Below are 25081 nucleotides of genomic sequence, written 5' to 3' on the forward strand. Positions count from 1 at the left end.
TCCGGTTAGATACAGAAGTGTGCCCTCCAAGACGTTGGTTTAGATGAGCATGGATGGTGTGAGCATCATCATCAATTGCTTACAAGAGTCCCAGCTTGCAGCCAAATCCTACTTTAGCCTTTGGAAACAAGGGAGGTCAAGTCCCCAGGGAGGTGGGGACCGTCCCCATAGGAACCGTTCTTTAAAATGATCACAGCAAAGAGGGAGTAAGAGAAGAATTGGAGGAATTAGGGAGAGAGGATAGCTGCCATAAATCACACCTGTCACCGCTCCCCTGAGTGCCCCTGCTCTTTGCTATCGTAGGCAATTCCTGGCTGGTGGTGCTGAGAACTGTCCTGCTCCAAGTTAAGGGCTCAGGACAGAGCGTGGGTGAGTGAACTGGATGCTCCCTTGTCTCCTGTTTCCTTCTCTCTAACCTGGACCTCCAATTTATTGGCTGTCAGTGTTTGAAGCCACCAGGCTAAAATTCACTTAAAGTCCTTTCCCCACAAGACGACCAAATTCAGGCCAGTCTGAACAAGGAGACGACAGGCTCCAGGCACCTTGTCACAGACCCCAGGCACAAGGAGCAGGGAAAGGAAGGTGGGGGCAGACCACCAGCCACTCTTGACCCTGGTTCAGCTGTATGGACAAGACTCAAAAGTGACTCAGAGTTATTTCTTTAGCCAGGAACGTGTTTCCGTGGTGATGCGATGTGGATAAAGAAGGTCTTAGCAACAAGCCTATGATTTGTTTGAGATTCTGTTCATGCTGATGTTCGACCAAGGCCGTCACCGGTGACACAGCGTGCTGGGGAGGGGAGGAGAGGGGACCTGAACTTCGCGCACCTTGCTGCTGGGCGTGGGACTAGCACGTCCTCCACGGACAGCAGGTTCACAAAAGCAACCAAACTTTAAATCCACATGCCCTTTGGCCCAGCTATTTCACTTCTAGAAACCTCTCCTACAGATTTCCTTTCACATGTGCAAAATGACCTATGAAGAATGACCTTCCCTGTGGCTTTGTTTATAATGGCAAAATATTGCAAACAACTAATGCTCATCCATAAGGGGCTGGTTACATGTATCAAGGGACATCTATCGACTAGAATATCGTGTAGCTGTTTAGGAAGAATGAGGCTGCTCAACTTGCACTGATAGAGAGCAATCTATAAACGTATTAAATGAAAAAGCAAGATGCAGAGCACAAGACATAATGCAATATTTTCTATACCATTTTTGTCTTAAAATAGCATATGTATATATATTTGTTTCTTCTCTTCTTTTTTGTTTTTTGTGAGGAAGATTAGCCCTGAGCTAACACCTATTGCCAATCTCCCTCTTTTTTGCTTGAGGAAGATTGTCGCTGAGCTAACATCTGTGCCAGTCTTCCTCTATTTTGTATGTGGGACCCCGCCACAGCATGGCCTGATGAGTGGTGCTAGGTCTGCACCCAGGATCTGAAATGGCAAACCCGGGCTGCCAAAGTGGAGTGTGTGAACTTAACCACTACGCCACCAGGCCGGCCCCTATCTATATTTTTGAATGCATAAAAAAACTTCTGGAAGGATACAAACAGGTGACAGTGATTATCTCTGGGAAGCTTTCTAGCTGACCAAGAGAGAAACTTATTTTTAACTGTATACATTTTGCACCTTTTGAATTTGTGCTGTGTGCATGTATTATCTGCTCAAAAAAGACAGAAACTATTTTTTAAAACCCATGACTACACGAATTATGTCTCACAAAAGCCATTAAAGAAAAGGAGAAATAAATGGCCAATAAACATTTTTAAGTGTATAAATAAAACTATAAATATTTTGAAGAAGGAAGTAAGTTTAGACATCTTTGCCTATAATTATAGACAGGACCGTTCAATTCCCAACAGTACCATCCCCAGGAGCACCGCCTTCACTGTCCGGAGCATTGATTAGACATCTCTGTTAATTAGAGATTCTGAGGTCAGCCCTGTTGAAAGTAAGCTGGCTCATATGGTGTCTTCACTCTGTGAGCTCATCTTCTCGTATAGGTCCCTGGTTCTGAGACAGATGATAACAAGGTTTTCCACTGGCTTGTACTCACAGTGGGTGTATGAATTAAGAGTACACAACCGAAAGATTCAATGGATACATACTTGTACTTGATGAGATAAATGGTGGTGTAGGAAAAGGGAATTTTCAGAGTTCTTTTAAGAGCGCCCATGAATGGAAATTAAACCAAGGAAAGTAAAGCAATCTAAAACCTAAAACAAAAATAATTTTGGAGCCAGCCCTGATGGCCTCGTGGTTAAAGTTCAGTGCTCTCACCGCTTTGGCAACCTGCATTCACTTCCCCATCACAGAACTACACCACCCATCTGTCAGTTGCCATGCTATGGTGGCAGCTCACGTAGAAGAACTAGAAGGACCTAGCATTAGGATATGCAACCATGCACTGGGACATTGAGGAGGGGAAAAAAAAAAAAAAGAGAGGAAGATTGGCAACAGATGTTAGCTCAGGGTGAATATTTCCCTGTAAAAAATAATAATAGAAATAATAATTTGGAGGATGGAACCTGGGGGCAATAGATGTCACAGTGTTTTGTGGGAATCTAGAAGGCATTGTTTAACCATCCCCAATGATCAGTATAGAATTTGAAAAATACAAAAGAATTCAGCTACTGAGCTATATTCAGCCTCCTTAAAGTTCTTTATTTATAACCATTTAGAGATTGCATGCGAAAGATTGTCTTAGTCTGTTTGTGTTTAGAGCATGGCACGGTTTAAGATTGTTTCTCACCATGAGATTCTGTGATTTTAAGATGTTGTGTACTTGAAAGGAAATAACCTGACTTTCTTCTTTTCAAAATTGTGTTTTAGTGCATTATAATCTAACACCGTTTCTGTTCTGTGGCACTGTCTTGTCAGAACGCGTTTTGCATATACCAGTGGCTGGTCACCCTATGGGGAGCCTTATTCTTTGATATACTGTTTTTAACACACTGAGGCTGAATCTTATATATCACTGCTGCCATCTTCTGGAAAGTCATACACTTAAAAGAAAAATATTTCCTCTGTTCCCAAAGAAGTACAAATGTGTGCTTCGTGCTTGCGATGTTCCCCTTGACTATAGTAAGGGGTCCTAAGATGGTATTTGATTCTCTCCTGTTCTTTGAAAATGGAACTTCAGAAATGTGGAAGAAAAAAATAAATGGCGCCTAGTAAAATACTTTTATAATAGATGCTGTCATGACAGAAAACAGACACAAAGAAATTTTGGCTTTTCATATAGAGATCATTCAACTTTAAGAATCAAGCTCTCATTTTGAGGGTCATCAATTGTAGGTACTGACTGGCTCTCAACTTTATTGATCAGCAGCTACTTGAATGTTCCAGTTGCATTAGAAGCTGTTCATTTGACTCCTTTCCATGTTTCCAAAGAGAAAATATACATACATCTCCTTTTGAATGTGTCCATTACGGGCATATGGGAAATCAACTCAAACGTCAATCAAATGACTTCTCTACTGACATGATATTGAGTGATAAACGTGATGGGCAATTCATATAGCTGTGTGGTACTACATGATTGTCTAATGGGATTGACAGTGACAATACCTCTGCACGTATAAGAGCAAAGCGAGGCGAGTGTCCCTTTCTATACAGCAGTTCTGGGGAGGTGACAAGCTTGGCATTTCCCTGGAGGTCCTCAGTTTCCCTCAGGATCTTCACATAACAATAGTTATTATGAATGTACTGGGAATTGCTTTAACTAACAAAGTCCTGTACTGTCATCTCACTCTTCTATTGAATTTTATTGCTTACAAAGCATCTTAAGTCTATGAGAAAACCATTTATTGCATTTACTGTGTGCCAGAAACCGTGTTCAATATTTATGATCTTATTATTTCTTCTTCACAGATGCAAAAACTTAAAGCAAAGAGATGCTGGGATCACACAAATAATAAATGATAGAGAAGGCCCCTGACTCCAGTTCTCCCTGACTTTAAGGCTTTATTTTTAAATACTTAAATTATATCTGATTCTTAAAAGGATTAATATCACTATATGATTTCATGTTTTACAATATATATTTTATATGTTGTCCAGGTCCAAGATTTTTTTCATTCTAAAAGTAAATATTCAATACATATTCATTGCCAAGCAAAAATATGACTTGAATGATAAGAATGATTTGGCTATTACTTACTAGAAAAAAGAAGTTTGTCTTTGAACTTATCCTGTATTAAATAGTTGTTTAAAAATTGTCTACCTCATCTTAGGCACCATGGATGAGCTAATTCCTACAGTTAAATGAAAAGTTTGGCACTAACCTCCCAGGCAGCTCATCCAAAGAGAAAAATATGTTGGATCACCATGTTGATTGTCAAATAAAGAAAAACAATCACGCTATTGGGAGTGATTAACTTGCTCCTGGTGTTGAATTCTAAGACAAATTGTCCTGTGGGTATTTGGGATTAAAAACAAGTGTGGAAAGAGATTTGAACTACAATTTTGCAAATAACATGGACAATTGGAATAGTTGTTTTTTACATCAGTCCTATTGCAAAAGAATAACTGACCTAGTAAAAATAGACTGATCTAGTAAAATTTTTTCTATAGGAGCTGAGCTGTATCCACCAGGGTTCCACCAGAGAGCCAGAATCCATAGGAGACAGATACAGATATAGAGATAGAGATAGAGATAGAGATAGATATGGAGATAGATACAGATATGGACTCCATAGGTCAGTTGTCCCCATAGGTCTATAGAGGTATAAATAGATATAGATATATCTATCTATATATTGGTATATCTATATCTATGTGTATACAGAGAGAGACTGATTGCAAGGAATTGGCTTATGTGATTGTACGACTGGCTAGGCAAGTCCTAAATTTGTAGGGCAGGCCACCAGAAAGGACAGGCTGGAACACTCAGGCACAGCCTGAAGCCATTGTCCACAGATGGACTCTCTTCTTCTTGGAGAAGCCTCAGTTCTGCTCTTAAAACCTTTCAACTGATTGAATCAGGCCCACCCAATTATCTAGGATCGTTTCTCTTCCTTAAACAAAACTGACTACAGCCCTTATAGGCCAACAAAATACCCTCACAGAAACACCTAGACCAATGTTGGATTGAATAACTGGGGACTATAGTCTAACCAAGTTGACACATAAAACTAACATCAGAGGAGCTAAGATAATATAGTCCATATATATTGTTTTCTAATCAAATCTAACAAGAGGGTAGAGTTTAGATAACCAGTAGAATAAGTATGTATTACTTTTATATTTTTTAAAAGGCTTTAAAAAATTCTTTAAAAAAATTAACTATGGAAATTGGTGGCATCTGTCAGATCTACCTCAAAAGGAAATAATCCAGGAAAATTATACTATATAGATGCACCATATGTACTATATAGTACTACAGCTTCATTTAACTATAGGAATTAGCTCATCTGTGTGCCTAAGATGAGATAGACAATTTTAAAACAACTATTTAGCAAAGGATAAGTTCAACAAGGCAAACTTCTTTTTTCTAATAAGTAATAGCGGAACTATTCTTACCATTCAAGTCATATTTTTGCTTTGCAATAAATATGTGCTGAGTATTTACTTTTAGAATGAAAAAATCTTGGACCTGGACAACATCTAAAATATATATTGTAAAACATGAAATCATATACTAAACGTATACTATATAGTACTATAGTATATAGAAAGGACTATATATACTATTTAGATGGTAGTCCCTTTCATTCAGTTAGTATTTACTCACAAAGCATCTTAAGAGGGCCTCAGCAAATGGGAGACCACAGGTAATTAATAATAAGTCTCTAGGGAAATTGCAGCCTTCTACATTATTGCTTAATTGGTTAAGCAAGATCCATGCTCCCCAGATGGAGACATGCAGGTAAACAGTGAACATGAAATGTTGGCACCAGATCTGTTTTCTCCTCAAGTTCTCTGGAAATACCTGTGCCACTGGGAGTGTTTGCAAATGGACCCAAAACATTATCTCAAGAAGTTTTGTATCTGCCTAAGCTAGAGTTCCCCAAATTTCCTCTGTTCACCATGCCCTTAGTGGCTCAGTAAGTTTTTCATGGTGCTTCTAGGCTGAAAGAAGTGCCTAACAGTTCTGTTCATTAAATATGTAGGTCCAAATAGCATAATAAGAATGTCTCAATCACTTAATAGTCATTCGAAAGAATAGTTCATGTAAATTGAGAGAAAAAATATTTTTATTTCATTCTTAGTTAACGTCTCCTGTCCCAAATAGATGTTCACATAATAGTTGTCCATTTTTAATCACAGCAACCCCCAAACATCCAGCTTTGCAAAGATATGACGTCATCAAAAGGAGGGTAGCACAGTCCATATTAACACCATGGACTGCCTTGAGTTAGCGATTCACACAATGTCCCACTGACATTGAGTATCACTTTGTTTTCCTCCAAAATTTGAAATACCCCACTGAACCCCCATGAGTTTGTTGTGGCACCCCAGGGTTCCTGGACGCACAGTTTGGGAACTGAAGGCCTAAGCACTCATACAAGCACCTGCTTGACTGCCTTGAGTTCTGGATGATGTAATTAAAAACTTGAACATATTCGAGATCCAACCAGACCTTCTAGATATTTCCCTGTTTCATATGAGACAGATTCTAGTTACTTAACTAGGAAGCACACGGCATGGTGTATCTAGATTTGAGTTATACTCTCTGAATAGCAAATTAACAAGTGCATTAATGTTAAATTATCACTAGCATATTCTTGTAGCTCTTGCTTTCCTTTTGCTATCCTGAAATGGTCAGGATTTAATTTTTATATGCTCTTTCTCTTCTGTTATTTTTTTAATAGTGTGTTCTCTGCAGTACCAATGTGAAAGAGAATTTAATGCCTTTGTGTCAGGAAAGGCCTATTTATTCTGACAAAATGATCAACCTCCAGGGTGTTCCCTTACCATGAAACTGATTTTATATCTCATCCACTCGCTAATAACACATGAAGCGTTTTCCCTGTCACGCCATGAGATCAGACTCGCTTCCAGAGAAAGCAGGGAGGTGGAATCACATGGTGAGCTCTTCTCAGTGACTGAACCGTGCTGTCCACGTTTTTTTCAACATAGCGAGTAAGAACAGAGTGGTGGGTCTGAGACAAACCAAAAGAGGAGCAGATACATTTAAAAAAAAAAAAAAAAGAACTTAAGGGCCGGCCCAATGGCATAGTGGTTAAGTTCTCATGCTCTGCTTCGGTGGCCCAGTGTTCGCAGGTTCAGATCCTGGTCCCCGACCTAGTACCATTCACCACTAATCAAACCATGCCATGGTGGCATCCCACATAAAGTAGAGGAAGATTGCCACTGATGTTAGCTCAGCAACAGTCTTCCTCAGCAAAAAGAGGAAGCTTGGCATCCAATGTTAGCTCAGGGCCAAGCTTCCTCAAAAAGCTAAATAAATAAATAAACGAACTTAAAGAGGAAACTCTAGGATCCAATTCATTCACTATTCACTGGATTAGCTTTCAGTTCAGGGAAAATAAAAATGTCAGAAGTTAAAACTTGGTGGTGTTGATGATTTGTGTGCGGACATCCCAACACACACCCCTCTCCCACCAACCTGAACCTTTAAATAAAGTTTATGTCCCACAAAATTTGGGTTGAGATGCTGGCATCTCCTTAAAGTTTAGAACATATTGTGTGCCAGACATGGTTGTAGCCAGTTAGTGTGTGTTATCTCACCTGCCTCTCACAAAGGTCACATGAGATAGTTATTGTTATCCTGATTTTTCAGAGGGAGAAACTGAGGCATGGACACAAAGGTGAGTTTCTCAAGGTGTCTTGGCTGGCAGGTGATGGGATGGTGACTCCAGTCCCATGTGTGAGACTGCAGACCCCACACCCCCAGCCACTACAGCAACCTCTAGAGCATGACTGGTGATGGTGAAGTGCGTTCTGGAGGAGTCCAGTGATTCCAGACGATGGGGGAACAGCTTGGGTTTTCAGCTTCCTTCTCTGTAAGATGAAGGGTGGAGGGCAGTTGATCCCTTGGTCTCTCCAATTCTGTGGTGTATGAATGTTAAAAGGAGAACTAGCACCTAAATGAAAAGATCCACCTCAGCCCGCAGATTGCTTCCTGTGGCTACCACAACAAAGTACCAATGCCTGGGGGGCTTAAACAACAGAAATTTATTTTCTCACAGTCCTGGAGGCTGAAAGTTCGAGAACAAAGTGTCAGCAGGGTTGGTTTCTTCTGAGGCCTCTCTCTTTGGCCTGAAGATGGCTTCCTTCTAATTGTGTCCTCACATGGTCCTTTCTCAGTCTATCTGTTGTCGGTGTCCTAATCTCCCCTTATAAGGACACCAGTCATTTTGGATTAAGACCCATCTAATGACCTCATTAATACCTTACTTCACGATTTAAAGCCTCTGTCTCCAAATACAGTCACATTCTGAGGTACTGGGACTTAGTATGATTGACAAACCTTTAGCTAGACTCACCAAGAAAAAAAGAGAGAAGACTCCAATAAATAAAACGAGAAATGAAAGAAGAGATGTTAAAACTGATACCAAAGAAATACAAAGGATTATAAGAGACTACTATGAACAATTACACACCAACACATTGGACAACATGGAAGAAATGGATAAATGCCTAGAAATATACAACCTACCAAGACTGAATCATGAAGAAATAGAACATCTGAACATATTGATAACCAATAAGAAGATTGATCAGTAATCAAAAACCTCCAACAAACAAAAGTCCAGGACCAGACAGCTTCAACTCTACCAAACACTCAAAGAAGATTTAATACCAAACCTTCTCGAACTTTTCCAAAAAATAGAAGATGAGGGGACACTTCCAAACTATTTTATGAGGCCAGCATTACCCCGATACCAAAACCAGATGAGGGCAACACAAGAAAAGAAAATTAAAGGCCAATATTCCTGATAAAATATAGATGCAAAAATTGTCAACAAAATATTAGTAAATTGAATTCAACAATACATTAAAAGGATCCTACACAGTGATCAAGTGAGATTTATTCCAGGGATGCAGGGATGGTTCGATATCCATGAATCAATGAATATTATACATCACATTAACAAATTGAAGGGTAAAAATCATATGATCATCTCAATAGATGCAGAAAAAGCATTTGACAAAATTCAGCATCCTTTTTGACAAAAACTCTCAACAAATTGTGTATAGAGGGAACATACCTCAACATAATAAAGGCCATATATGACAAGCCCACAGCTAACATCATAGTCAATGGTGAAAAGCTGAAAGCTTTTCCTCTCAGATCAGGACTAAGACAAGGATGTGCACTCTCTCTACTTTTATTCAACAGAGTACTGGAAACCTAGCCAGAGCAATTAGGCAGGAAAAAGAAATAAAAGGCATCCAAATTGGAAAGGAAGAAATAAAACTGTCACTATTTGCAAATGACATGATAGTATATAAAGAAAAGCCTGAAGGCTCCATCAAGAAACTGTTAAAACTAATAAATGAATTCAGTAAAATTGCAGGATTCAAAATCAATATACAGAAATCTGTTGTGTTTCTATACACTCATAACAAACTATCAGAAAGAGAAATCAAGGGGAAAAAATCCCATTTACAATTGTTTCAAAAAGAATAAAATACGTAGGAATAAATTTAACCAAGGAAGTGTGTGAGATAGAAAATATATATTGGTCTCTGCTCCCCAGGTCCTAGCACGGAGCTCCCAAAACTCTTGTAAATTCCTAAGTGATAAAAGCACTAGGAGCATCTTTTGTTCTTTCGACTGAATGGGCTCCTGAATGGTTCCTGGATGGGGGCTGGTCACCAGAAAGAGTAAGCCATGTTTAGAAGCTTGGAATTTTCAGTCCCGCCCCTCATCCTCCAGGGAGGACAGAGGGGCTAGAAACAGAGTTAATAATTGATCATACCTACGTGAGGACACCTCCATGAAATCCCAATAGTACAGGGTTCAGAGAGCTTCCACATTGGTGGACACATCCCCACTGGGAGGGTGACGAACCCTGACTCCACGGAAAGAGAACTTCCTAAGCTCGGGACCCTCCCAGACCTCTCCCTGTGTCTCTCTTCATCTGGCTGTTCATCTGTATCCTTTACCGTGGCCCTTAATAAGCTGGCAAACATAAGTGTTTCCCTAAGTTCTGTGAGCCACTCTAGCAAATTAATGGAACCTGAGGAGGGGGTCGTTGGACCTGTACCTGGTGGGTCAGAAGCACAGGTGATAACCAGAGCTTGCAACTGGCATCTGAAGTTGGTGAGGGGGCAGGGGGCAGGTTTTGTGGGACTGAACCCTTGCATGTGAGATCTGACACCATCTGTCGGTAGATAGTGTTAAAACTGAGCAAATTATAGGACACCCAGCTGGTGTGAGAGCCTTGCTTGTTATTGTGGGGAAAACCCACACACATTTGATGACCAAAGTGTCAGAAGCAAAGTGATCTGTGTGAGTAGTAAAGGAGACTCATAGGAGAGAAACATAGGAGGACTGGGTTTTTTCCTAGAAAGGAAGGAAAACTGAGTTTTTCCTTTACAAAGTGAAAGACATGTATACTGAAAATTGCGACACCGATGAAAGAAATTGAGGACGTAAATAAACAGAAAGATATTTCATGTTCATGGACTGGAAGAATTAATATTGTTAAAATGTCCATACTACCCAAAGCAATCTACAGATTCAATGCAAACCCTATCAAAATTTCGACAGCATTTTTTACAGAAATAGAACAAACAATCCTAAAATTTATATGGGACCACAAAAGACCCCAAATAGCCAAAGCAATCTTGAGGAAGAAGAATAAAGCTGGAAGCATCATGCTCCCTGATTTCAAAATATATTACAAAGCTATAGTAATCAAAACAGGATGGTCTTGGCATAAAAACAGACACATAGATCAGTGGAACAAAGCAGAGAGCCCAGATATAAATGCATGCATATATGGTCAATTAATCTACAACAAAGGAGCCAAGAATACACAATGGGGAAAGGACAGTCTCTTCAAAAACTGGTGTTGGGAAAACTGGACAGCCACATGCAAGAAAATGAAACTGGACCCCTCTCTCATATCATATACAAAAATTAACTCAGGATGGATTAAAGGTTTGAATGTAAGACCTGAAACCATAAAACTCCTAGGAAAAAACAAAGGCGGTACACTCCTTGACATCAGTCTTGGCAGTGATTTATTTATTTTTTATTTTGAAATTGACATGAAAAGCAGAGGCAACAAAAACAAAAATAAACAAGTGGGACTACATCAAAATAAAAAGCTTCTGCAAAGCAAAGGAAACCATCAACAAAATGAAAAGCAACCTACTGATTGGGACAAGATCTTTGCAAATCATATATCTAATAAGGCATTAATATCCAAAATATGTAAAGAACTTATGCAACTCAATAGCAAAGAAAACAGACAATTTGATTTAAAAATGGGCAGAGGATCTGAATAGACATTTTTCCAAAGAAGACATACAGATAGGCAACAGGTACATGAAAAGATGCTCAACATCACTAATTATCAGGGAAATGCAAATCAAAACCACAATGAGCTATCACCTCACACCTGTTAGAATGGCTATTAGCAAAAAGATAACATGTTGGCGAGGATGTGGAGAAAAGGGAACCCTTGTGTACTGTTGGTGGGAATGTAACTTGGTGCAGCCATCATGAAAAACAGTTAGGGAGGTTCCTCAAAAAATTAAAAATAGAACCACCATATGATCCAGGAATTACACTTCTGGGTATTTATCAGAAGAAAATGAAAACACTAACTCAAAAACATATACTCAACCCCCATGTTCATTGCAGCATTATTTACAATAGCCAAGATATGGATAAAGAAAATGTGGCATATATATATATATATATATATATATATATATATATATATATATTATATATACAATACACATGGAATATTATTCAACCATAAAAAAGAATGAAATCTTGCCATCTGCAACAACATGGATGGACCTTGAGGACATTACACTAAGTGAAGTGTCAGACAGAGAAAGATAAATACTGTGGAATCTCACTTATGTGTGGAATCTAAAAAAAATAAAACAAAAAACCAAGCTCATGGATAAAGAGAACAGATATTTGTTTTCCAGAGGCAGGGGATGGGGAGTGGGTGAAATGGGTGAAGTGAGTCAAAAGGTACAAACTTCCAAGTATAAAATAAATAACTCATAAGGATGTAATATACAGTGATGACTACAGTTAACAATACTGTGTTGCATATTTGAAAGTAGCTAAGAGAGTAGATCTTAAAAGTTCTCATCATGAGAAAAAAATTCTGTAACTGGGTTTGGTGACAGACGTTAACTAGACTTATTGTGGTGATCATTTCACACTGTATACAAATATCGAATCATTATGTTATACACCTGAAACTAATATAATGCTGTATGCCAATTATACCTCAATAAAAAAATAAAAATGAAAGTTTTATATTTTGAGCAAAAAAAAACTTCAACATATGAATTTGTAAGGGACACAATTCAACCCATGACAGCCCATTTCTTCTTTCCATGATAGGCTTTTAATACAAAAACAAGCCCATTAACACGGACATATAAATTCTCTATGTAAGCAAATATTAGACTTGAAATTCTTGAATGAAATTGTTTTCTTCGTATTCTAACACCAATAACACTTTACTACAGGTATTTATTCGCATTACTGTTTCTTCTACTAGGCTGGAAACATCTTGAAGAAAGAAAATGTGACTCATTCATCTTTGAGACCCTACTAGAACACTTGGAACATTCTTTAGAAAAGAGTGAACAGTGCCATCAAAATATAATTTTATTTCTCTTTGCAAAAAGCAATGTGACACAGAAACCATCGCCGAAGTCAGAGGCCTGAATATAATGAGCTTAGAAAAAGAAAGGCACGTCACTGCTCGAGGCACCAGCCAGCCCGTCCCTAACACGTGTGTTTTCTTCTGCAGTTTGTCTTCTGCCGGGACTGTAAGGAAGCGTACCATGAAGGTGAATGCAACGCCCTGCTTGAAGCCTCGGGAGCAGTTACTCAGGTAGAGTGTCCTCTGCCTTCCTCAAAGCAGGGCTCAGGTTATGGGTGGGAGACAAGAGCTGTTTCCTGGAGGTCGCTGAGGGTTCCACTCTGAAAAAAACAAGATGTAGCCTGATGGCCTCCAGCCATGGGAATGGGGCTGTGGCTTCTCCTCCAGCACAGTCCTTCCAGAAGCACTCCTCTCCTCAGGGTAGATCTGTAGATGTTCCAGTGGCCGTTTCAGGTGTGTCAGTGCTTCCATGATAGTTTTTCCCCAGAGGTATATGGAATAGGGATGAGAAACATACCTTGATCCCAGAAGTCTTCAGAGGAGAAAGAAAACAACTTAATCTCTAAATCAGAGAAATCGATACGAACCCCACAGTGATCTTGTTCAAAAGGGCTTTGCTTAGAATCTTTGGTGAGAACTATGTCCATGAATGAAATGATAGAAGGGTTATGATGCAAAGATATCATTATTATGCTATATAATGGTATCATGAACCACGTTCAACTGTATTCCAGTCTTGATTAGGTAAAGAATGTGTTTACTGAGCCTTGCTCTCTGCTGTGCTGTATCAGGCTTAGGGAAATGCAAATGCATTTTCTTTTATTTATTAATTATGATCAACCAAACCTTAGGGGAAAGGAGTAAAAATGTCAGCACAGCTGATGAATTTGCTCATTAGTTTTCTCCTGATAGAGATGTTAACAACGATTTAAATACCAAATCTACTCAGATAAATCCCTTAATCATTTTATGGACAGAAACCTCATAAATAGACATAGAAATTCCAGAACATCTTAATTTTACAGGAGAGAATTTTAAATATCTGAATGCTCTAAAGTCGGAGCAGAAAGAAGTGTATCCCTGTAAGGTATTCAGTGGATGTATTTACTCAGTCTTAGCATAACTAAATAAACACAATTAGTGAATTCAGGTCTTCTCATCAGCTCCTAAAATAATGGCCATGAGCATATTGGGAGATTTAGGACTTAATTGCCATTTCTATAGCAAAGGCAGCAAATGCTCTCTCCGTTGACTTTATTTTCACTCAGGAACATTCAAATGGGGGCTCACTGGGTACTGATGTCAGGAATAATAATGACCCTGAGGCCTCTCTGTGTCAGGAGCACTGGGGCACAGAAGGGTAAATCCTGGGGCTCTTGGAAATGGGGTTGGTCTAGAAACTTACATACGCATGCTCTTATGATCACAAACATGCACAGAGGCTTCCACGAAGTGATATCCTAACATCTTTTGGTGTGAAAAAAGTGGGAATAAAGTGATAAAGAGCATTGCTTAACCTAAAGTTGTCCAGGTGCCTGACTCACCCAACAATCCCCTTTATTCTTCATTCAAGAGGAACCAACCACCTTTGGTGTCAAAGGTTGAGGTAGCCCAAATTAAAAAAAAAAAAAAAGTCATTAAAACCTTAATGTTCAATTCATAAAAATGGGAGGAAGAAACTTAGAGCTGGCCTTAAGCATAGATGACCAGTACCAAGGGGCCTGTGTCTGTAAGCACCATCAATTAGCAGACATTAAATCAAGCATATGTATGGGTCAGGATCCTGCTGGAAAAATGCGGATAAGTATATTTCTCTTCAGAGGCTCATAGGAGAGCCATAGGGGAGACTTATGGGGAAACAAATAATGATTATATGTTAAACCAACATTTAGCAAATATATAGCTTTGTATAACACTTCCCTAGAAAAGTCATGGAAGGTGGGTCAGAATTTGTCTAGACGACAGTGGGATAGGAATGATAAAGAACATTCCAGCAGAGCGATAGTTAATTCAGAACAAGGTTAGCCAAGAATGAATTCAAGGAGAGAGGCCCTGTAACAGGCTGTCCCTGAAATCAGCCTCCTTCCTGCCTTGAGCTCCCCATTTCTGGGCCAACCTCATATTCCTCTTGTTTGAAAATAAAGAAAATTGACCCACCAAATTGGAAAAGTCTGCTGCTCCACTCTTGGCCTGAGAACAGAAGGCAACTACGTGGAGTTTTGCTGCCATTTTTCCTAAGTCTCTGATTCATTCAGGGTCCCACAGGAAAGAGAATCGTACTCAGATGGGCACATGAGGAGATTTTAACTGATGGAGTAGGGTCACAAGAACCAAAATCAATGTAGAGGGCCTCAGAGCCCAGCCTCAGCGGGGGGCCGTGACCTCCCTAGGCCTGAAGGGACAAGAGGAGGAAATGGCCCTACACAGAAAATAACTCCGTGAGCTGGAGTGGTGGAGGCAGGGCCTCGTGACAAGAGGTGTAATCATGGAGGGTCCAGCATTGCCAGAAGTGGGCCCAAAGTGGGAAGGAAGGAAGGACAGACAACTTGACTTCTCTATCCCCATCTCTTCCTATCTCTTCCTAATGTCTCTGTTGACCACACCCAACGGAAAACCAGCCACAAGGGAACCTAGGGACATAGCCCATGGAAGTCAGCCTTCCAGGTGCAGAGCAGAGCAGGGAGAAGAATACAGAATAACCAGTATATTCTCTACGGGCTAATTTACCAAATCTCCAAAGTTTCCTTATTTCAACCATAGCTACTCTTGGACATGAAAAGAGATGAACCAAACAAGCTGGTTCATCAAACTAAAAGACCCAATTCCATTTGGTAAGAGAATAAAGGATTTTTATTTTAATAGAGCCAGTTTATTTTCTGTTCCCTATGTTCCTCTCAAACGGCAATGATCTCTACATGAATGACCTCTGCAATTCCACTGACCTGAAATCTCTCAGAGGAAGACACTCTACACATCTAACAATAAAAATCTAATTGCAGCCCTCCTCACCGCCTGGAACTGAAGGCTTCAGATGCATCCTCTTGTCTGAATTTTGCTAATACTAACAAAATACCCTCATTAGCCCTCTTCACATTTCCTTTCAATGCAATTCACTTGTAAGCTTTTTCCTTTCAGTATTTCTGGCTCCTCTCCACTGTTCTCCCCTTAAAGCTGAGCAGTTTCTGGTCTTTGATATGGCATTATCCAGCCGGCAAACCCATGTCTCCTAGGGTCCAATCAGGCCTTTCTCTTCAGTTAGGCTGCTTGACCCTAAACTTAATGCATGTTTTGATTAATGCAATAATTTTCTTAAAGAAAGCAAACTCAAAAATTGGTTTTAAATTGCTTTTAAAATATTGAACAAGCCTCCAGTTGAAACAGCTGGGAGTTTGGGAAATCAGTGGCAGAAGATCAATCCATCACTGGCTAATAAGAGTCCAGTTCCGTTTGCTTCCTCTTGTTCTTGCCTGGTGTTCACCTCCCCACATTCCATCTCCTTCCACATATTCCCCCTGGAGGCTTTCTAACAAGTAAACACTTGCTCTAGCAAACCACATCAATTGATTCATTCTCCCGGTGGTTCTGACTAGTTGATGTTAGTCTCCCTCTTCAACAGGAACGCAAACTAAGACTTCCAGATTTGTAATGGTGCTGTCCAAAGCCACAAAGGAAATCGTTTTCAGCGGTAGAACCTAATCAAACAGTGACTGCTCTCTCTGACTAATAAATCTACAATGTCTGAGGGGAGCATCCCCATCCCTACCATCCCTAGGAGCCTACCAAGCTCCTTCTCAACCTTCGAGACCCAGATCACAGGTCACCTCCTCCCTGAAGCCCTCTGCCCACCCGACTACCTCCTCTAAGCTCTCACATAGCTGTCTATACTTCTGTTATAATTTGTCACACAGATATATTGTTTCCCTGTCTCTTCACTAATATTTTGAGCTTGTTAGTGCAAGCTTTGTACCTGTTTTGTCTTTATAATCCCCAGCACCTAGCACATAGTAGGTACTCATTAAATGTTTGTTGAATGAATGACAGACAACTCCCTCCTTCATTCCCACACCTCCCTTCTCACCATGAAGCTGGGAAAGCACTCCATAAGAATGAGTGAGGAGGAGTGATGTGGGCTCCGAGAGCCAAAGAATTGAAAGAAAGATTTCTTTGACTCTCAAGGTCTGGTGGTAGTGCTCCTTTATTCAGAGCCTAGCATGGGAACAAGACCCACTGGCAGTGAAGAGCTGCAGGCATGGGGACAGGACCCACGGGCAGTGAAGAGCTGCAGGCATGGGGACAGGACCCACGGGCAGTGAAGAGCTGCAATGTGTTGAGGTTAGGGCTAAATTTATAAGACATGAGTATGTGACTTATTTTTACCAAAGGAAAGATGATGTAAAAAGTCATTAAATGGTATCAGTGCAGGTGGGGTCTGGTTATTGTGTGGTTATACAACTTTAGATATGAACTGGGTCATATAGCTCGGCATGTAGGCCAGGATGCCCTGGGCTTCTCTCCCTGGGGCAGCCCTCATCCACACAGTAAAATCCATCGGGTCATATAAATCGGCATGTAGGCCAGGACACTTTGGGCTTCTTTACCTGGATCAGCCTTGATCCACATCACAGTATCTACAAAATGATGACATAGGAGGGTCCTGAGCTCTCCTCATCCCACAGACGCACCAAATGTACAGCTACACATGGAGCAATTGTCTCTGAAAGAGATACGGAAACTAGCTGAGTTATTCCTACCCGTCAAACGAATGAGAAAATATAGGTGGGAAAAGCTAAGGCACACTCTCACTGTTCACCCAGCCCCTGGCCCAGTAAGATACAATAGGGAGGGATCTCGGAGCTCCCATCTTCTCCCGAAGGAGGGAAGGGTTTGGACTCCACATCTAGCATCCTGTAGGGGAGGAAGACAATTTCTCTACCCTTTAGGTCCTTTTTGCTGGCCTGAGAATTAAGTTGACATGAGACAGAATAACAGAAAGTCAAACAAAGCTTTACAACATGTGTACATGGGTGAAACCTAGGAAAACTGAGAACTCACCAGAATGGCCAAAGCTGCCAGCTTAAATAGCATCTTCAGCTAAAGACAGAGGAGGATGTTGGGGGTAGTGGTCTGGGACTTCAAAGGGGAGGAAGGCAATTCACATGGAGATGGAAAAGCAAATGTTTGGTAAACAGAACTTTAATAAGAAAGGCCTTAGCAAGGACCCTCACAGTCTACTGATACCCAGAGTTGTCTTTGGTGATGGCCTGTCCTGGGGACAGGCTTTTTATCTTCAATTATTTTAGGCAGTTAGGGGAAAGGTCAAAGTTTCTTTCAGAGTCTTTTGTTCTTAAAAATAATCAAGACAAAGAGACACATTTTAGGGTGGCTAATTCTGATCCCCCACAACCCCAACTGTTGTGTCCCACCAGAGGGACTAGTTCCCAAAACTCCTAGCTCTGAAAACCAATGGTGCTTGTGACCATGAGACCCACAAGACTCTAGCAAACAAAGAATCTTTTCTTAGCAGGTACACAAGCACTCACCAAGGCTATATACGCCCAGGGCTAAGCACAGAGGGAGCAGGCAAAGCCACTCATCTCCCAATCTTTCTGTGAAAGTGGGTTTTTTGCATACTTTGAAAGCTGCTGCCTGAGGGCCAGGCTTCTAATTTAGCAGGCACTAGGAGCTGGCTATAATCCTCCCCAAAGACCGGGGAAACTAGAGGACGTATCTCCCACCTTCTCCCTCCAATCTGCTACAAGTCACTAGTATCTTCCTACAGGGAGCTTGTGCATGTGTCTGCACCCCAGCTTTTATGTAGCTGCTGCCAAAGGGACAGGTCTCCAATCTGATAGATCTGGTCGCCTGGCTCTGATAGCCAAAAAGTCTTCCATCTGTAGCAAATGAAGAAGTAATTCTTAACTGGCTATCCCAGTTAAGGGCTCAGCACAGAGAGAACAGGCAAAACATACTTATCTCCCACCTTTTCCTGAAAGGAGTTTATCTAAATATTTTAAAAGCTGCCACCTGAGGGCCAAGCTTCTAATTTGTCAGGCACCTAGGAGCTAGCTGTGATCCTCCTCAGAGACCAAGGAAGCCAGCAGACACCTCTCCTGCCGTCTCTGCTCAACCCACTCCAATAATAGAACCAAGTCTCCAGTATCTCCCTGGAAGGAGTTTGTACACACGTCTGGCATCCCACCATTTGTGGCTGCCGCATGAGGAGTGAGCCTCTGGATCACCTGGGTCTAATAGCCAAAGGGGCTTGCATTCATGAGTCACAAAGGACTATAGCAAACAAAGAAAAGGTTCTTAATGGGCCCAGGAGCACCACCCACACCTGCTACAAATATACACCCAGGCCCAGCAGAGAGGGAGCAGGCAAAAATGCCCATCTCTCAGTTTCTCCCTGGAGGAGGCCTAACTGTATACTTCCCCAGCTGTTGCCTGAGAGTCTGGCTTCCAATCAGCCTGCATCTGGGTGCTGACTGAGACCCTCCCCTTTGGAACACTGACAGATCTTGGTAGACCCTCTGCTACTGGGAGCCACCAAGGACAGAGAAGCCAGCTTGGGCAATCACAAAGGTTTGAGAAACAACCAAGAGCTTAGCCAGGCTGATCAATGAGTTTCATCTCATACATAAGACCACCCTGTCAAGACTGGGAGAAGTGGCTGTTTTATCTAGAGCACAGAAACCAACACAGAGAGACAAGGAAAATGCATAAACAGAAGAATATGTTCCAAACAAACAAGAAAAATCTCCAGAAATAGATTCTAATGAAAAGGAGATGAGTGATTTACCTGATAGCAAGTTCAAAATAACTGTCTTAAAGATTCTCACCAAGTTCAGGAGAGCAATGCATGAACAAAATGAGAATTTCAACAAAGAAATAGGAAATATTAAAAAGTACCAAATAGAAATCATAGAACTGAAGAATACAGTAACTGAACTGAAAAATTCAATAGAAGGATTCAACAGCAGACTAGATGAAACAGAAGAAAGAATCAGCAAACTTGAAGACAAGGTAATGGAATTCATCTAATCAGAGGAGGAAAAAGAAAAAAGAATGAAAAAGAGTGAAGATAGTGTAAAAGACTTATGGGAGACCATCAAGCAGACCAATATTCTCATTACAGGGTTTGTAGAAGGTGAAGAAAGAGACAAAGGGGCAGAACGCTTATTCAAAGAAATAATGGCTGGAAAACTTTCCTAATCTGAGGAGAGAAACAGACATCCAGATCCAAGAAGCCCAAAATATTTCAAATAAGATAAATCCAAAGAGACCTACCCTGAGACACATTATAAGTAAATTGTCAAAAGTTAAAAACAAGAAGAGAATCTTAAAAGCAGCAGGAGAAAAGCCACTTGTTATGTACAAGGGAACCCCAATAAGACTATAAGCAGATTTCCCAAGAGAAACTTTACAGACAAGACGGCAGAAGGATGATATAGTCAAAGTGCTGAAGGAAAAAAACTACCAAACAAGAATTCTTTACCCAGAAAAGTTGTCCTTCAGAACTGAAGGAGAGAGAAAGACAAACAAAAACTGAAGGAGTTCATCACCACCAGATGGCCTTTCAAGAAATGTTAAAGGAGTTCTTTAAGCTGAAACAAAAGGATGCTAGATACAGGAAATGATGTTAGTAACAGCTGTTAGTAAGAGGAAAATGTATAAAAGTTTAAAACTCACTGTTAAATGTAAATATATAGTTAAATTCAGAATACTCTAATGTTATAAAATTGGAGAGTAAATTACTTTTAACTGTAATATGAAGTTAAAAGACAAAAGTATGAAAAATAACTATAACTATGATAATTTGTTAATGAATATGCAATGTAAAAAGGTGCAAATTGTGACATCAAAAACATAAAATGGAGGGAAGTCTTTTGTATATGTGAGAAGTTAAGTTATCAGCTTGAAATTGACTGTTATAAATATAAGATGTTTTATGTAAGCCTCATTGTAACCACAAAACAAAAGCCTACAGTAGAAATACAAAAGAGAAGGGAATCAAAGGATACCACTACAGAAAGTCATCAAATCACAAAAGAAGAGAACATGAGAGGAAGAAGTAAAAAACAACCAGAAATTACTTTAATTACTTTAATAATTACTTTAAATGTAAATCAACTAAATTCTCCAATCAAAAGGCATAGAGTAGCTGATTGGATAAAAACAAAACAAAACAAAAAACCCAACTACATGCAGGCTACAAGAGACTTACCTCAGCTTTAAGGACATAAAACTAAAAGTGAAGGGATGGATAAAGATTTTCTGTGCAAATGGAAACCAAAAGAAAGCAGATATAGCCATACTTATATCTTATATAGACTTTAAGCCAAACACAGTAACAAGAGACAAAGAAGATCATTACATAATGATAAAGGGGTAAATTCATCAAGAGAATATAACATTAGTAAATACTTATGCACCCAACATAGAAGCACCTAAATATATAAAGCAAACATTAACAGACCTGAAGAGACAAATAGCGATACAATAATAGCAGGGGATTTCAATACTCCACTTTCAACAATGGATACACCATCCAGATAGAAAATCAACAAGGAAATGTTGGACTTAAACTACACATTAGATGAGATGTACCTAATGGACGTATACAGAACATTCCATCCAACAGCAGCAGATTACACGTTCTTCTCAAGCACACATGGAATATTCTCCAGGATAGATCATGTATTAGGCCACAACATGAGGCTTAATAAATTTAAGAAGATTGAAATCATGTCAAGCATCTTTTTTGACCACAGTGGTGTGAAACTATAAGTGAACAGCAAGAGAAAAGCTGGAAAACTTACAAGTATGTGGAGATTACACAACATCCTCCTGAACAACCAATAAGTCAAAGAAGAAATCGAAAATCAAAAGAGAAATGAAAAATATCTTGAGACAAATGAAAATACAACATCCCAAAACTTATGGGATGCAGCAAAAGCAGTCTAAGTGGGAAGTTTATAGGATAAACACCTAGAGAAAAAAGAAAAATCTCGAATAAACAGCCTAACTTTATGCCTCCAGGGACTAGAAAAAGAAAAACAAGCTAAGTCCAAAGTTAGTAGAAGAAAGAAAATAAGATCAGAGCAGAAGTAAATGAAATAGAGACTAAAAAGACAATAGAAAAAAATCAATAAAACTAAGAGCTGTTTCTTTTAAAAGGTAGACAAGTCTTTAGCCAGATTTACTAAGAAAAAAAAAAGAACTCAAATAAATAAAATCAGAAATGAAAGAGGAAACATTGCAAGTGATAAGAACTTACAACTGATATGATATTACAACTACTGTGAACAGTTATACACCAACAAGTTGGACAACCTAGGAGAAATGGATAAATTCCTAGAAACATACGACCTACCAAGACTGAGCCATGAAGAAACAGAAAGTCTGAACAGACCAGTTACTACTAAGGAGATTAAATCAGTAATCAAAAACCTCCCAAGAAACTTTTCCTTGCCTGCTAGCCTCGGGGTAAACAGAGCATGAAGTGACCAGATTGCAGCTGTAACTTGAAGTTTAATAGAACTCTTGATGGGTTCCCTGGTAGAAGTGTTTTCCTATGGAAACAAGGGCCTCTTTATCTGCAAGGCTCAGAGTGGCACAGATAGAGAGCACAAATTCCCAAGTGGATCACTGAGATGATAAGTAAGGCTGTTTTCCTACTTCCACCCCTTGATTCCTCAACCATTGTATTCCACCTGTTGGAGGTACAGTCTCAAATAGCAGTTGTTGATTTAGGGTGTAAATCTTATATTGAAGGATAGCACCTCATCTCGCAGTGTATCTCCAGCTGCATCTTGAAAGGCATGTCCATCACCGTCATCAGATCAGCAGCTTCTGGATGGTATGATATGTGAAGAGACCAGACTACACCATGGTCACATGCCCTGTGTGACACATACTTTGCTGGAAAGTGGGTTTCTTTGGTTCAATGCAATGTTATGCAGGATGCCGTAAGCCTTTGGTTGGCAGTGCTATCTAGAGAGGCAAACACATACCCAGAATAGCAGTAAATTCCACCTCTTCTAGGCTGTCAATGTAATCAACTTGACGTCAATTGGCTGATTGCTCTCCTTGAAGGATGTGTCATACTAGGGACTCAGTGTTGCTGGAGGGTTGGACATTGGCAGTGGCAGGAGCTACATCAGCCTTGGTGAGTGAAAGTCTAAGCTGTAGGATCCGTGCAGAACTGTCATCCTGCTGCCATGATTGCGCCATTCAGGAGTCCTTTGAACCAGCACTGGTGTGGCCAGTGACAGAGGCTGGCTGTCAACTGGCCAGATCATTCTGTCTATTTGTTTAAGGACCCTCTGTGGTGGATGCCCCCTCATGGAAATGAAGATGCTATACATTTCATGTTCACATTTCATGCCCACTCTCAGAGGTCTATCCACGTGCCTTTTTTGCAGATCTCCTTGTCTTCTTTGTCCTCAACCTTCTAGATTTTCTGCTTCCACGCTCTTAACTAACCTATCAAGGCATTTGCCACTGCCTATGAGTAAATATATATTCTTAACCCACGACTCTTTTCTTTCCACACAAAGTGTGTCATCAGTTGAATTGTCCAAAGCTCTACCCATTGGGAGGGTTTCTCCTCACCACCCTCTTTCAACCATAAAAAGGGTTATAGGATAGCAATAGTCCGTTGTTGGCATGCACTCACATGCTGCTATGGTCTTAATGAATTTGTCTCCCTAAAATTCATATGTTGAAATCCTAACCCCCAAAGATGACAGTATTAAGAGGCACTTAAGTCGTGAGGGTAGAGCCCTCATGAATGGGATTAGTGCCTCATAAAAGAGACCCTACAAATGTCCCTCGCACCTTCCACATGTGAGGACAGAGCAAGAAGATGCTGACTATGAGCTGGGAAGAGAGCCTGCACCAGAATGTAACTATGCTGGTGCCTTGATTTTGAACTTCCCAGCCTCCAGAACTGTGAGGAATAACTTCCTGTTGTTTATAAGACCTCCAGTCTGGGGTGTTTTGCTACAGCAGCCCAGAGTAAGACACATGCTGAGCAAACCCAATTGTGAGCCAAGCTTGGATCATAAAGAACAGCTCCCGCCTCCCCTACAACCACAACCACCATGGAGCCTGGCTTGTGAGCCAAAGGACAGGTGGTGGGTAATGTGGAGGTCTGAGCCACCTGCTCATGCAGCTGACTCATGCCCTGTTGTCCTGCCTGCGCCCGAACCTGGATGTGCCACTTCCATCTTAGGAAGGTTTGCTGCTGAAGCTCCCGCTCTCTAGGGCTCAAGAGTATGCCAGAAGCTTTATTTCAAATGGTGCATAACTCTCAGCTATAGAACACTAGATGTTGTCATTGCAATTCTCTTACCGACTTGCAATAAATTCCATGTGACATCTTTTCCCACCATGGATACCTCGAATACCACAAGGTCTGCCTATCTATAAATCCCCAGTGACAGGACTGATTGCACTGCAGCCTGACTCTGCTGCACAGCCCTTTGCAGCTCTGGACCCCACTCAAACCTTCCAGGGCTCGTCTCCTACCAGTAATGGCCTCTCCTTTGGCAGCTAGCTGGCACGTGTCCAACTCACCCCCCATTTCGGAGTTTGTCTCCTAGCACCACTCCTGGTACCAGCTGTCATAGGTCAAGTTCCCAGCGGAACCGCCTCTGAGTCTTGCATATGAGAGGTATCTTGGGGACTGCTCTCAGGAACAACGCCTTAGGAAGAGAAGGAAGAAGGATTGAGTGGAGGGAGACGTTGAACTGATGGAGTTGCAGAAGATGAAGGGAGGGAGATCCTGGGGGATCTCACGAGATGGCTCTTGAGAGTTGTCTCACCTTGAGGCAAGGGGGCTAGAGGCTGGCCTTTAGCATGCGTCCATTGCATGCAACCATCTGTCATTGGATGTGGGTTGTCCCCACCTCCACAAGGGGCTGGGACTTGAGTGAGACAGTGCTCTTTGACTTAGGGACAGTCCCAGATAGCATCTCAGCAGAGATCCATCAGCAGCCAAAACTCCCAGCAGCTGGGGAAACCCGTACCTGAGTGCCAAGGTGGAGTGGGGCTGGGTGCAACAGAGGATCCATTACCAGCACCAGGACTAGAGAGACACATGGAGTACTGATGAGAGCAGGAGGGGAATACAGAGAGGTGGTGGGTTTGAGGTAGGATCCACAGATCTTGGCAATGAATTGGAGATGGGATGAGAGAAGTGATGAGTTAATGTTGATGCCTGAATTTCTAACTAGGGCAGGTGGTGGTGCCATTCACTGCAAGAGGAAACACAGGAACATAAGTAGGG

The 25081-nt window shown here is 40.8% G+C and overlaps 1 protein-coding gene across 8 annotated transcripts in view; it reads left to right on the forward strand.

Annotated features, from left to right (window-relative positions):
* The window catches only part of PRKN (parkin RBR E3 ubiquitin protein ligase), a 1214117-nt gene that overhangs the window by 1163266 nt on the left and 25770 nt on the right, over positions 1-25081 (forward strand). For all 8 annotated transcript variants that reach the window (XM_070603183.1, XM_070603184.1, XM_070603185.1 and 5 more), the window contains one exon: positions 12937-13020. In XM_070603183.1, coding sequence (XP_070459284.1) covers positions 12937-13020 — 84 coding nt within the window. The remainder of the gene's footprint in view (positions 1-12936; positions 13021-25081) is intronic.

Source organism: Equus przewalskii, chromosome 32 (assembly GCF_037783145.1).
Source record: "Equus przewalskii isolate Varuska chromosome 32, EquPr2, whole genome shotgun sequence".
NCBI lineage: Eukaryota > Metazoa > Chordata > Mammalia > Perissodactyla > Equidae > Equus > Equus przewalskii.